Source organism: Salmo salar, chromosome 16 (genome assembly GCF_965601325.2).
Source record: "Salmo salar chromosome 16, fSalSal1, whole genome shotgun sequence".
Taxonomy (NCBI): Eukaryota; Metazoa; Chordata; class Actinopteri; order Salmoniformes; family Salmonidae; genus Salmo; species Salmo salar.
In genome coordinates this window covers 46,688,540-46,703,465 of record NC_138306.1, presented here as the reverse complement: position 1 = coordinate 46,703,465, position 14,926 = coordinate 46,688,540, and the positions used below count along the sequence as shown (strand labels likewise).

At 42.8% G+C, this 14,926-nt stretch overlaps 1 protein-coding gene across 1 annotated transcript in view; it reads right to left on the bottom strand.

The window, feature by feature from the left end:
* LOC106574073 (uncharacterized protein KIAA1614) overlaps nt 1-11,889 on the bottom strand; it is a 48,559-nt gene extending 36,670 nt beyond the window's left edge. The window contains exons 1-3 of the mRNA XM_045697316.2: nt 11,481-11,889; nt 3,606-4,502; nt 483-552 (exon numbers count right to left, since the gene is read on the bottom strand). Coding sequence (XP_045553272.2) covers nt 483-552; nt 3,606-4,470 — 935 coding nt within the window. The 5' untranslated portion in view covers nt 4,471-4,502; nt 11,481-11,889. The remainder of the gene's footprint in view (nt 1-482; nt 553-3,605; nt 4,503-11,480) is intronic.
* Between the last annotated feature and the right edge of the window lie 3,037 nt (nt 11,890-14,926).

The following is a 14,926-nucleotide window of genomic DNA, read 5'->3' as shown; positions in this document are numbered from 1 at the left end:
TGTAGATGTATCAGGAGGTAAATACTTAGGTTGGGATTTTGCGTAACATCTTAACCAAAAAATAAGCAAAAAGACGACTCAACAAACATCCTTTAGTTGGTAAAGATCAGATTATGTATGTTTTACAGTCAGGAAATGTTAATACTATTTTAAGTGAAGTAATTTCACATGGATCACAAGTACACACTTTACATCATTAAACATGAATAAAAGAATGTAGGGAAAGAGGAAGATGGAGCACTGACTGTGTTGATGGCCAGTACTGACAGTTCATCTCTTAGAGCAACAGAAGACCCAGTTGACTCAAACTGGAAATACATTTATGATACATCCGTCTGTGGTCAACCCTGCCCTGGACCCTGGAGAGCTCCTGGGTGCTCAGGTTTTGCTCCAGTCCTACTCGAACACAAATCATGTGTTTTAGAGCAGGGCTAGAGCAAAAGCCTGCATTCCTGGAAGCAATATAGGAGGTTCTATTGTACCTTCGGCTGTGCTCGCTGTCTTGGAGGGAGATGCCTGAGTCCCAGTCACTGTCATGCAGGGTAATGAAATCTGTGGAGAGAGATGAAAACTGTAGCTAAGCAGGTTGAAGTAGAATTTTTCTCCAATATTGAAATGCGTCTGTCGCTGTTTCTCTAGAAATTACAACACAAAAAGCACAAATCAAATCCGATTTTTTCGGTCGCATACACATGTTTAGCCGATGTTATTACGGGTGTAGCGAAATACTTGTGCAGAGTTGCAAAGAAAAAGCCATATCTCAGACTGGCCAATGAAAATAAAAGATTAAGATGGGCAAAAGAACAGACACTGGACAGAGGAACTCCGCCTAGGAGCCCAGCATCCCGGAGTCACCTCTTCACTGTTGACGTTGAGACTGGTGTTTTGCGGGTACTATTTGCTGCCAGTTGAGGACTTGTGAGGCGTCTGTTTCTCAAACAAGACACTCTAATGTACTTGTCCTCTTGCTCAGTTGTGCACCGGGACCTCCCACTCCTCTTTCTATTCTGGTTAGAGCCAGTTTGTGCTGTTCTGTGAAGGGAGTAGTACACAGTGTTGTACGAGATCTTCAGTTTCATGGCAGTTTTTCTCATGGAATAGCCTTAATTTCTCAGAACAAGAATAGACGAATTTGACGAGTTTCAGAAGAAAGTTCTTTGTTTCTGGCCATTTTGAGCCTGTAATCGAACCCACAAATGCTGATGCTCCAGATACTCAACTAGTCTAAAGAAGGCCAGTTTTATTTCTTCCTTAATCAGAACAACAATTTTCAGCTGTGCTAACATAATTGCAAAAGAGTTTTCTAATGATCAATTAGCATTTTAAAATGATAAACTTGAATTAGCTAACACAACGTGCCATTGGAACACAGGAGTGATGGTTGCTGATAATGGGCCTCTACGCCTATGTAGATATTCCATTTTTAGAAAAAGAGTCGTTAGCAGCTACAATAGTCATTTACAACATTAACCATGTCTACACTGTATTTCTGATCAATTTGTTATTTTAATGGACCAAAAATTTGCTTTTCTTTCAAAAACAAGGACATTGCTAAGTGACCCCAAACTTGTATGTATGTATGTATGTATGTATGTATGTATGTATGTATGTATGTATGTATGTATGTATGTATGTATGTATGTATGTATGTATGTATGTATGTATGTATATACACATACACACATACACACACACACAGTACCAGTCGAAAGTTTGGACACATACTCATTCAAGGGTTTTCCTTTATTTTTTACTATTTTCTACATTTTTAGTATTTTCAAAAATATAAAATAACACATATGGAATCATGTAGTAACCAAAATAATGTTAAAGAAGTCCAAATATATTTTAGATTATTCAAAGCAGCCACCCTTTGCTTTGACAGCTTTGCACAGTCTTGGCAGAAATGTTTTGATACCCTTCCCCAGATCTGTGCCTCGACACAATCCTGTCTCGGAGCTCTACGGACAATTCCTTCAACTCATGGCTTGGTTTCTGCTCTGACATGCACTGTCAACTGTGGGACCTTATATAGACAGGTGTGTGCCTTTCCAAATCATGTCCAATCAATTGAATTTACCACAGGTAAAGTCAAGTTGTAGAAACATCTAACATCTCAAGTATGATCAATGAAACAGGATGAATACTTTCCGAATGCACTGTATGGAAGAAACGTATTAAGTTTTTCCCATTTGTTTACTTATCACTTTGTCTATAAAAAGCATGATTAATTTTGCATGACAATATTTGAGGCCATAAAAGAGCAACTCACAGGCGGAAGAAAACTTCTGTTTGTGAGACGGTCACAATTAGAGGGGCATTACGATCATTAAACATCTGGTCAACAGTCAGAAATAGACTATCGGCCTCCCTCCCACCTTCTCCTTGCTATTTTTTTAATCTCTACATTCTGTTGTAATTTATTACCTTTATCACATTACATTGATTGTTTATAAAGGTCCAAGGCAGCTATTTCATCTCAATATCAAAACATTTCTGGTTAACAATTAAGTACCTTACTGTGATTCTTCTTTATTAAAATTGTCAAAAATAAACAAAAATAGCTTCTTAGCAAAGAGCAATTTCTCAAGCAAGAATTTAGCTTGGACTGTCTGGGAGTGGTCTGAGTGGGGAGGGAAAACTGAAAACTAGCAGTTATTAGCAGAGATATTTGGTCTATTAATTAATTTACTGCCTAGTGACGTTACTAGGCAGGCCAAAACTCCATCCCACCAAAAAGGCTGAATTTTCAGGCGGTCTTTTCAAACAGCTCTTACATTACAGGGCTATTATCATCATTTTCACAACTTCACAGTATTATTCCAACCTCATAGTGTGGGAAATCATGTTTTATTCCAGCCTCATCAAAATGGCGGTGTCTGTTGCAAGAATATCACCGTGGTGGAAATATACACTCCACCTGACTGCAAATAGATCAACTCTTGTAATATGATGACATCACCACATCTCTCAGGTGACCAAACATCCACTTAAATAATTAAAAGGTGCTTAACTGTTGGGGGGGAATCTACCCTGATATTGGAAGTAGAGGAATCTACCCTGATTCCTATATCTCCCCACAACCTTCCTCTCTCGCTCCCCCCAATGCTCTCTCTCTCTCAGCACGTGGGTAAAAAAAATCCTTATTGTCTAGACTCTGTCTCTACTCACTGTAATCTCACTACTGTTATCTGAAGGTACGCTAAACAAGGCTAACACATTTTAATGTAAAACATTTTTTTTTGTCATTTAGCAGACGCTCTTATCCAGAGCGACTTACAGTAGTGAATGCATACATTTCATACATTTTTTCTCCGTACTGGTCCCCCGTGGGAATCGAACCCACAACCCTGGTGTTGCAAACACCATGCTCTGCCAACTGAGCCACACGACACAACACATTTGCTATCATTCGATAATATAATCCAAGGTTAAGATAATGTTAGTCTGAAAAGGTAGTGTGCTGAACTTGAAAATAGCAGTAGAGTGTGCTACTGTTTTTTTGGGGAGAAACTCATTCAACAATATATATATCTTTTTTTGTTTATTAGTGGGTGGAATATGGTGGAGAATACAGGCTCAGCATCTTTAGCTCTTTACTGTACCTCTTCCGTTGCATGGGGTCACCTCTGCCTTCTGCTCTCTCTCCAGGTTTTTTGTGGACCCTGGCTCCGGTCCCTGGCTCTTGTTCAGTATCTGCTTGAGGAGGCCCCGGTTCATCTCCACCCTCTCTGCCAGAGATGTGAAGCTCCGGTTGCTGCACACACTCTCCAGGCTGTTGGCCCTCCACAGGCCAAACGTTTCCCCCTGGGACCCCAGCTCGCCCATACACCGCCTCAGACCCTCCAGGCTGTCCCTGCGTAGCAGCTCCCTGCCCACCCTGCTGTGCCCCTTGGCCTTCCTCAGCTGGCCCCAGGGTTTAGTCACGTTAGCGGCACTAACGTTATCCTCCAGGGGACTAGCGTTGGCACTAATGACAGAGAGGTTCTCTCGGCTGGAGCCCTTGAGCTCCCTGCCCTTGCCCAGGCCGCGTGGGAGTGCTAGCAGGCTGAAGTCCAACCCAGCCATCCCTGCCCCCTCTATCAGGCTGTCAGGCACAACTGGCGAGAACGTGTAACCCTGGGACTCTGCATCGTCATCGCTACTGCTGGAGCCCCAGCTCACAAGCGAGGGACTGAATAGGGAGGAGGGCACAGGGGAGGCCTTCTTATCCATGTCAGCTTTGAAGGCTGTCTTGTTGCGCTCAGACAGGGCCTTGACCTTGAATTTCACAGGCGACACGGCTGATCCCGGGGGCCCGGGTTGCTGCTGGAGCAGGAGCTGGCTGAGGGGGCATGGGGAGGACGAGGTGGGTCTGGGGCTGTAGGAGGGTTGGTCGTCTTCTGTACCAGGGTGGAGGGTCTGGGGCTCGGCCCTCTGTGGCACACGAGGCATGGGGAGAAAGGAGTCTGCCGAGGCCACTTTCTCCATGTCCACATCACACAGTCAGGGGAGCATTAGTGCTATGGAGGAAAGAGAAGAGAAAGACAATATTTTTTTAGGGGGGGATGGCAGGTAGCCTAGCGGTTGGAGCGTTGGGCCAGTAACCGAAAGATTGCACGTTCTAATACCCGAGCCGACAAGATGAAAAATCTGTCGATGTGCCCTTGAGCAAGGCACTTAATCCTAATTAGCTCCAGGGGTGCCATAGTACTATGCCTGACCGTGCAAAACAACACATTTCACTTTACCTATCCGGTGTATGTGACAATTAAACTTTTTTTATGTGAGATGTTGGTTGATTCAAAAGAGGGAACAATGTTTTTAATTTTAAGGTCACCGTTTTTGGAACTACAGCCTTTCAAATCTGTACTTTGATATGACAAATAACTGTTAAATCAAACTACAATCCACAAAGGGCTTCAACCTGAGAAACCTATTTGTCCTTCAATAGAAGAGAGATAAACACAAAGGAAGTCTCTTTCCCCTGTCTTTGTATGAAGTTTGTAAAAGGCCAAGTGCAGTCAAAAACGTGATTTTGCTGTGTTTTATATACATTTCCAGACAAATTTTGATAATGCCTTTTTAATGTAAGAGCTGTTTGAAAAGTCTGTTTTAGTGGTTTTGGCCTGCCTAGTAACATCACCAGGTGGTCAATTAGTTAATAGACCAATAAGAAAGAGTTTCAAACTTCTCTGCCAGATAGTTTTCAGTTTTCTGCTCTCTGCTCCCCACTCAGACCACTCCCAGACAGTCCTAGCAAAATTCTTGCTTGAGAAATAACTCTTCCCTAAGAAGCCATTTCGGTTTCTTTTGACCATTTTAATTGAAAGTAATCTCATTAAGGTACTAGAAATGATTTTATCTTGAGATTAAAACTGCTGCATTGGACCTTTAAGAGAGACCTAGCCTTTCTGTTAAGGAACATGGTGGGCAGAAGTACAACATTGCCTGGCAGCTAATTACTATGGCAACCCTCTCTGATATTCACTCCACTTTGAGGACACCACTCGTCGCCAAGGGTAACATGACGGTGGCGATAAATGATGTCACAAACAGACCAGCTCGAAAGATAACTAGCAGAACAGTCTTAAGAACACTACTAAAATTTGATCATATTACTCCAGTGCTAGCCTCCCTACACTGGCTTCCTGTTAAGGCAAGGGCTGATTTCAAGGTTTTACTGCTAACCTACAAAGCATTACATGGGCTTGCTCCTACCTATCTTTCCGATTTGGTCCTGCCGTACATACCTACACGTACGCTACGGTCACAAGACGCAGGCCTCCTAATTGTCCCTAGAATTTCTAAGCAAACGGCTGGAGGTAGGGCTTTCTCCTATAGAGCTCCATTTTTATGGAATGGTCTGCCTACCAATGTGAGAGATGCAGACTCAGTCTCAACCTTTAAGTCTTTACTGAAGACTTATCTCTTCAGTAGGTCCTATGATTAAGTATAGTCTGGCCCAGGAGTGTGAAGGTGAACGGAAAGGCTGGAGCAACGAACCGCCCTTGCTGTCTCTGCCTTGCCGGTTCCCCTCTTTCCACTGGGATTCTCTGCCTCTAACCCCATTACAGGGGCTGAGTCACTGGCTTACTGGTGTTCTTCCATGCCGTCCATGGGAGGGGTGCGTCACTTGAGTGGGTTGAGTCACTGACGTGGTCTTCCTGTCTGGGTTGGCGCCCCCCCTTGGGTTGTGCCATGGCGGAGATCGTTGTGGGCTATACTCGGCCTTGTCTTAGGACGGTAAGTTGGTGGTTGGAGACATCCCTCTAGTGGTGTGGGGGCTGTGCTTTGGCAAAGTGGGTGGGGTTATATCCTGCCTGTTTGGCCCTGTCCGGGGGTATCATCGGATGGGGCCACAGTGTCTTCTGATCCCTCCTGTCTCAGCCTCCAGTATTTATGCTGCAGTAGTTTATGTGTCGGGGGGCTAGGGTCAGTCTGTTACATCTGGAGTATTTCTCTTGTCTTATCCGGTGTCCTGTGTGAATTTAAATATGCTCTCTCTAATTCTCTCTTTCTCTCTTTCTGTCTTTCTCTCGGGGGACCTGAGCCCTAGGACCATGCCTCAGGACTACCTGGCATGATGACTCCTTGCTGTCCCCAGTCCACCTGGCCGTGCTGCTGCTCCAGTTTCAACTGTTCTGCCTGCGGCTATGGAACCCTGACCTGTTCACCGGATGTGCTTGTTGCACCCTCGACAACTACTATGATTATTATTATTTGACCATGCTGGTCATTTATGAACATTTTAACATCTTGACCATGTTCTGTTATAATATCCACCCTGCACACCCAGAAGAGGACTGGCCACCCGTCATAGCCTGGTTCCTCTCTAGGTTTCTTCCTAGGTTTTTGGCCTTTCTAGTGAGTTTTTCCTAGGGAGTTTTTCCTAGCCACCGTGCTTCTTTCACATGCATTGCTTGCTGTTTGGGGTTTTAGGCTGGGTTTCTGTACAGCACTTTGAGATATCAGCTGATGTACAAAGGGCTATATAAATAAATTAGATTTGATTTGATTTGATACATTAACAGTATGAATTGTGACCATTCCAGATACTGTGGAAACAGGTTTAAGGTTAAGAGGAATCTAATAGACCACTGTATCCTATTATATCGCATTGAAATTAATTGTGTAGCACTCAAAGCTATAGAAAACTATGGAAAAACATTTGTACGTCACCCCTTTCCAAAACATATTTCTACATATTCCTCTTATCTCGAGGAGTATTCAGATCTATTGGCATTCGCAGCTTGCTTTTCTCAATCACTATGCAGCCACAAATCCACAGGAGACCTCTAACTCTGCTGGCTAAATAGTCCAAATGGCATTAGATATACATCAACAAACCTAAAATATAAATCCTATTATCACTGGTTAGAGGTTAACAGGGTTGCAACCACTACATTTGAATAATTTTCTGCAGTAAATTTTGAGAATATTTTATTAAACACTAGGCAGGCTTTCGCAAACAGTATGAAGAAAAGAGCAGAATGGTTGCCAGAGTCATCCTCATGTGTTCTGATTAATATAGTGTTTGTTGCTATGTTACCTTTCAATAACAACTCAGATTTTTACTCTGACCGTAATTGACTTGCTACTCATCACACCCATATTCAACTACCCATCTCTATGAACATAGGCCTACTGTGCACATGACTGTTTCTTAATGTTAGCGAGCGGAATTCATGAAATACCACAGGGGGCTGGTGAGGGGAGGACGGCTGATAATAATGTCTGGAATGGAGTGAATGGAATGGTATCAAATACATGGAACCATGTGTTTAATGTGCTTGATACCATTCCATTGATTCCATTCCTGCCATTACTAGGAGCCTGTCCTCCCAAATTAAGGTGCCACCAGCCGCCTGTGTGAAATACATTCCATCGTCACCAAACAAACCCCAACACAGTTCTATACTTCTGAAGACACATACCCTGCAAACATTTACAGCTCAGTAGAGTGCATGTTCACATGAGAGAAAAACACAGTCTTGTTCCCTGACAAGATAAACGAGTGTACAAAACATAAGGAACACCTTCCTAATATTGAGTTGCACCTCAGAAAAAGCCTAAATTCGTCAGGGTATGGACTCTACAAGGTGTTGAAAGCGTTCCACAGGGATGCTGGCCCATGTTAACTCCAATGCTTACCACAGATGTGTTAAATTGGCTGGGTGTCCATTGAGTTCTGGACCACACACAGGAAACTGTTGAGCATGAAAAACCCTTCAGTGTTGCAATTCTTGACACAGTCAAACCGGTGTGCCTGGCACCTACTGCTATACCCCATTCAAAGGCAGTGGTGGAAAAAGTACCCAATTGTCATACTTGAGTAAAAGTAAAGATACCTTTACAGAAAATGACTCAAGTGAACACTTACGTTGAAGTCATTAAAACTCATTTTTCAACCACTCCACAAATTTCTTGTTAACAAACTATAGTTTTGGCAAGTCAGTTAAGACATCTACTTTGTGCATGACACAAATAATTTTTCCAACAATTGTTTACAGGCAGACTATTTCACTTATAATTCACTGTATCACAATTCCAGTAGGTCAGAAGTTTACATACACTAAGTTGACTGGGCCTTTAAACAGCTTTGAAAATTCCAGAAAATTATGTCATGGCTTTAGAAGCTTCTGATAGGCTAATTGACATAATTTGAGTCAATTGGATGTGTACCTGTGGATGTATTTCAAGGCCTACCTTCAAACTGCTTGACATCATGAGAAAATCAAAAGAAATCAGCCAAGACCTCAGAAAAACATTGTAGACCTCCACAAGTCTGGTTCATCCTTGGGAGCAATTTCCAAATGCCTGAAGGTACCACGTTCATCTGTACAAACAATAGTACGCAAGTATAAACACCATGGGACCACGCAGCCGTCATACCGCTCAGGAAGGAGACACGTTCTGTCTCCTAGAGATGAATGTACTTTGGTGCAAAAAGTGCAAATCATCCCAGAACAACAGCAAAGGACCTTGTGAAGATGCTGGACGAAACAGGTACAAAAGTATCTATATCCACAGTAAAACGAGTCCTATATCGACATAACCTGAAAGGCCGCTCAGCAAGGAAGAAGCTACTGCTCCAAAACCACCATAAAAAAGCCAGACTACAGTTTGAAACTGCACATGGAGAAATGTCCTTCGGTCTGATGAAACAAAAATAGAACTGTTTGGCTATAATGACCATCATTATGTTTGGAGGAAAAGGGGGAGGCTTGCAAGCCGAAGAACACAATCCCAACCGTGAAGCACGGGGGCGTCAGCATCATGTTGTCGGCATGCTTTGCTGCAGGAGGGACTGGTGCACTTCACAAAATAGATGGCATCATGAGGGAGAAAATTGATGTGGATATAGTGAAGCAACATCTCAAGACATCAGTCAGGAAGTTAAAGCTTGGTCGCAAATGGGTTTTCCAAATGAACAATGACCCCAAGCATACTTCCAAAGTTGTGGAAAAATGGCTTAAGGACAACAAAGTCAAGGTATTGGAGTGACCATCACAAAGCCCTGACCTCAATCCCATAGAACATTTGTGGGCAGAACTGAAAAAGAGTGTGCGAGCAAGGAGGCCTACAAACCTGACTCAGTTACACCAGCTCTGTCAGGAGGAATGGCCCAAAATTCATCCAACTTATTTTGGGAAGCTTGTGGAAGGCTACCCAAACGTTTGACCCAAGTTAAACAATTTAAAGGCAATGCTACCAAATACGAATGAAGTGTATGTTAACTTCTGACCCACTGGGAATGTAATGAAATAAAAGCTGAAATAAATAATTCTCTCTACTATTATTCTGACATTTCACATTCTTAAAATAAAGTGGTGATCCTAACTGACCTAAGACAGGGAATTTAAATGGAATTGGGATTAAATGTCAGAAGTTTTGAAAAACTGAGTTTAAATGTATTTGGCTAAGGTTTATGTCAACTTCCGACTTCAACTGTAAGTATCAAAGTAAATGTAATTGCAAAAATATACTTGCGTATCAAATGTAAAAGTATAAATAATTTTATATTGCTTATAATAAGCAAATCGGACAGCACAATTTTTTTTCGGATAGCCAGGGGCACACTACAACACGCAGCCATCATTTACAAACGAAGCATTTGTGTTTAGTGAGTCCTCCAGATCAGAGGCAGTATGACCAGGGATGTTCTCTTGATAAGTGAGTGAATTGGACCGTTTTCCTGTCCTGATAAGCATTGAAAATGTAATGAGTACTTTTGGGTGTCAGGGAAAATGTAAAGAGTAAAAAGTACATTTTCTTTCAGAATGTAGTAAAGTAACAGTAGTCCAAAATATAAAGTACAGATATAAAAAAAAAATAAAGTAGTATTTTTGCTTAAGTACTTTACACCACTGTTCAAAGGCACTTCCATACCCCATTCAAAGGCCCATTCACCCTATGCATTTAACAAGTGGCATCAATAAGGGATCATTGCTTTCACCTGGGTTCTAATTTGATGTAATTACTGTGTGTGCTTAATATGAGGGGCTCCCTGACAAGTTAACACAACCCACAGGCCTCAACTGTGAGCTGTCAAGTACACTCGTACCCTCTACTTCACCACACAAAGCTATACTGTAGCGTACAGTACAATGCCACCAGGCAAAGATGAAACATTGTATTAGCTGTGTCACTTGAACATTACCTACCATCAAAAGTCACAGACACAGCTTTGATGGGAATGTGTTAATATGTCTGCCTCAAGTCAGACCAGGGCCCATATTCATAAAGTGTCTCAGAGTGCTGTTCTAGGATCAGTTTTCCCCTTTAGATCATAATATTACAGGGTGGAACCTACTGCTAGATCAGCATTCCTACTCAGAGACACTTTATGTAGTGGCACCATAGGGTTTTTTAATCATCATAGATTTAGTCAGGAATGCAGATGCTATCTCCAAATTCCAGGGAGCAACTATGTGACACAGAGAGCATGTTAGAGGTTATAGGCTACACTTCCACTGCACTTGTCATTTAGCAGACACTCTTATCCAGAACAATTTACAGTAGATTTTCTCATACTAGTCCCCTGCTCCATGGGAATCAAACCCACAACCCTGGCGTTGCAAGTGCCATGCACTACCAGCTGAGCCACACGGGACGTCAAGGTCTACTTATGAGACCAAGCGAGAGAAGGAAAACAATTGCTTCTGCAAGACTGGGTTTCTACTATAGGAAACTGTCTTATTTTACCATCATTTATCATATTTTCCTCTCATGGTCCCATCTCTACTGAATTGCCAGGTTTCTAGTACACATGCAAATACGGTGTCCACAAAGGCTGTGAGATATTTTGGCCTCTCCTGTCTGTATTTGAACTCAGACCAGAAATGACACCACAGATGCTGTGATCACAGCTACATTGAATGCTAGTTCCAATTGTATTACAAATAATGACATATAGTTGATGTCTGCCTTATTTAAGTAATAGTTTGAGCTTATAGTCTCAGTGACAGAATAAAGAGGGAAAAGTTATGAGGTCTTACCTCTCCCACTTCCATTGGGGTTTGGAGACTGAGGTAGCTCTTCCTCTGGTCTCCTCTCTCAAATCCCATCGTAAATTCTGTGAAATCTCAGCCAATGCATTTTCACTGTTATTTAAGCGGCGCCTTCTATTTTGAAACAACCTTCCCCTTTCCCTCCCTCGCTCTCTCTCCCTCCAGCTGTGTTGGGGCAGTTCAAGTGTGGTGCTCACCTCCACTGAGCACTCTGGAATTTTCACCAACCTTCTCCTCCCCTCAACAGCCCCCGCTGCCAACTATCTAGCTCCTCTCCCCTCCTTCCTCTGTGAAACCATCTACAGCAGGCAGTGGGCAGCAACAAACTGTTAAAGGTGATCAACATGTGTGGAAACCTCAGGGTTGCTTGGGAAGACAGTCTTGAGCAGCTGGTAGAGGATTGGCCACAGAAGTTCTTACTGGAACGCCAAGGACAGCTCTATTGGTGAAGGGGCTGAAACACTGCCCACTGTGGGTGGAGTCTCGTAACTTCACCATTGAATTTGAGAGAGAGAGAGGTGGAGAAAAAAAAGTAGCAAAGGAATCTTAAATGCAGAGAGCAGAGGAAGTGCACAAGTCTCCAGGCTCATATTCCGGTTCCTGCTGCCTCCGAATTTCCTTTGTTGATTCTCAATTTAGACTTGGCTCATTTATCACTTCATATATTAATGATTGTCAGATAACAATAATAACCCTTTACATTTGAATTAATCTTTAAATGTGCAAAAAGTTGCACTAGTTACAAACTGCGTTCTCGTGTTTATTTCTTTTTTCAGGGAGAAATTTTGGATCCCCAAAGTCTCCAAGGCCTGTTTTGAGACAGGGTCAAAGTAATAGGGAATATTGGGTAAAATATTGAACTTTATGCACTGCCAGACCCAAGTACACAGACCTGAGTTAAAAGTCAAGCTTGGGAAACTGAGGAATCTATCACAAACTCACAGCCTTATGAAAACATTTCTCTCCTTACCCCAAATCAATTCTGCCCCTATTTTCCGAGCTGAAATGTGAGTTGCTCAATTCATCCTTTCCTCCTTCGAACAAGACCTCTATTGTACTCTAACTCCTATTTGTAACATATGGCCACCAGGATTCTAGACCAGGACTATGTCACATTAGCATCAGATCAATGCCCATCTCCACCTTGGGATAAAGCCAACATCTGTGTCTGGTGTTTGTTCACATTCTGTCAGTCTGAGTACCAGACTGGTAGTGTAATGGTGACTCTAATTATTTTTGAAAAGCAACAGTTTATGCCAGTGTTTCCTCAGTAGACAGGGTTCTCTGAGTAACGCAGGACTATGACCTAATTTCTGCCAGTGGGCTGCTGAAGCAATAGTCCAATAGTATGTGTAGCAGGAGAGAAAGTAGTCGACAGCATATTAAGCTTTAACGTTGAAACAGTACTTTTCAGATTGTGGGGTTTTCAAAAAAATCTGAATTCCAGTGCCTTCATGAGAAGATTAAAAAGCCTTGCTGTATGTATCTGACAGCCTTAGAAGGACTATGGGAGAAGACAGTTGAGAATGCGGTGAAATCTCCACTGTTCACCAAGCTTGAAGTTGTGCTTTCCCTTGAACACAGATTTAGGAACAGTTTACATTGTCGCAATCCTAACCACTGCTATTGAGGGATAAATGCAAATCTGACCTCAAGTCAGTGACTCTTCCATCATACAGTCTGATGTTCTGGATCCCAATCATCATATACAAGACTCATTGAGCAACCTAGACCAAACGCTGGGCATATACATCCAGTGTTTCCCCTGGGATTTTTTGCAGTAGAGGTGGCAAAGGTAGCTTGGTGGGGTACATTGCTACTAGCGTTAGTGTAATGACATGCTATCTATTCCAATAGACTTTCAGTCATTGAGCCAATTGAAAATAAAGTTTTGGCAGAAATTACATCATATTTCTTGCTGCGGTGGCAATAATTTAGCAGCGGTGAGACACCTCTGCTAAATTAATATAGGGGAAACACTGTACATACCATCATATACTTTTGTGTTGATAGTGTATGTGGACACCCCTTCAAATTAGCGGATTCGGCTATTTCAGCCACACTCGTTGCTGACAGGTGTATAAAATCGAGCACACAGCCATGCAATCCCCACAAACAGACATTGGCAGTAGAATGGCCTCACTGAAGAGCTCAGTGACTTTCAACGTGGTACCATCATAGGATGCCACCTTTCCAACAAGTCAGTTTGTCAAGTGTCTGCCCTGCTAGAGCTGCTCCTCTCATTGTAAGTGCTGTTATTGTGAAATTGAAAGTCTAGGAGTAACGAAGGCTCAGCTGTGAAGTGGTAGGCCACACAATCTCACAGAACGGGTCGGCAGAGTGTGTCTGTCCTCCCTCTGTCCTTGGTTGCAACACTCACTACCAAGTTCCAAACTGCCTCTGGAAGCAACGTCAGCTGTTCGTTGGGAACTTCATGAAATGGGTTTCCATGGCCGAGCAGCCGCACGCACACAAGCCTAAGATCACCTAGCGTAATGCCAAGTGTTGGCTGGAGCGGTGTAAAGCTTGCCGCCATTGGACTCTGGAGTGTGGAAACGCGTTTTCTGGATTGATGAATCACGCTTCACCATCTGTCAGTCCGACAGACGTATCTGGGTTTGGCAGATGCCAGGAAAACACTGCCTGTCCAAATGCATTGTGCCAACTGTAAAGTTTGGTGGAGGAGGAATAATGGTCTGGGGCGGTATTTCATGGTTCGGGCTAGGCCCCTTAGTTCCAGTGAAGGGAAATCTTAACGCTACAGCATACAATGGCATTCTAGACGATTCTATGCTTCCAACTTTGTTGCAACAGTTTGGGGAATGTCCCTTTCCTGTTTCAGCATGACAATGTCCCTGTGCACAAAGCAAGGTTTTAGGCTAGGTTTCTCTATATCACCTTGTGACATCGGCTGATGTAAAAAGGTCTTTATAAATAAATTTGATTGATTGGTTTGTCGAGATCGGTGTGGAAGAATTTGACTGGCCTGCACAAAGCCCTGACCTCAACCCCATTGAACACCTTTGGGATGAATTCAAACGCGGACTGCTAGCCAGGCCTAATCACCCAACATCAGTGCGCAACCTCATTAATGCTCTCGTGGCTGAATGGAAGCAAGTCCCCGCAGCAATGTTCCAATATCTAGTGGAAGCCTTCCCAAAAGATTGGAGGCTGTTATAGCGGCAAAGGGGGGGCCAACTTCATATTAATGCCCATGATTTTTTCATGAGATGTTTGACGAGCAGGTGTCTACATACTTTTGGTCATGTAGTGTAGTTATCAAATGCATATTGAAGTGCAACATCAAATGAATGTTATAAAAAAAAAGTATGTGTCAATGTACAGTAAACCAGTTAATCATGTGAGAAAGTGAACACAGTCACCTCTATGCATTTCTTCAGTGGACTGATTTCCCAGATAAGATCCAGGTTCAA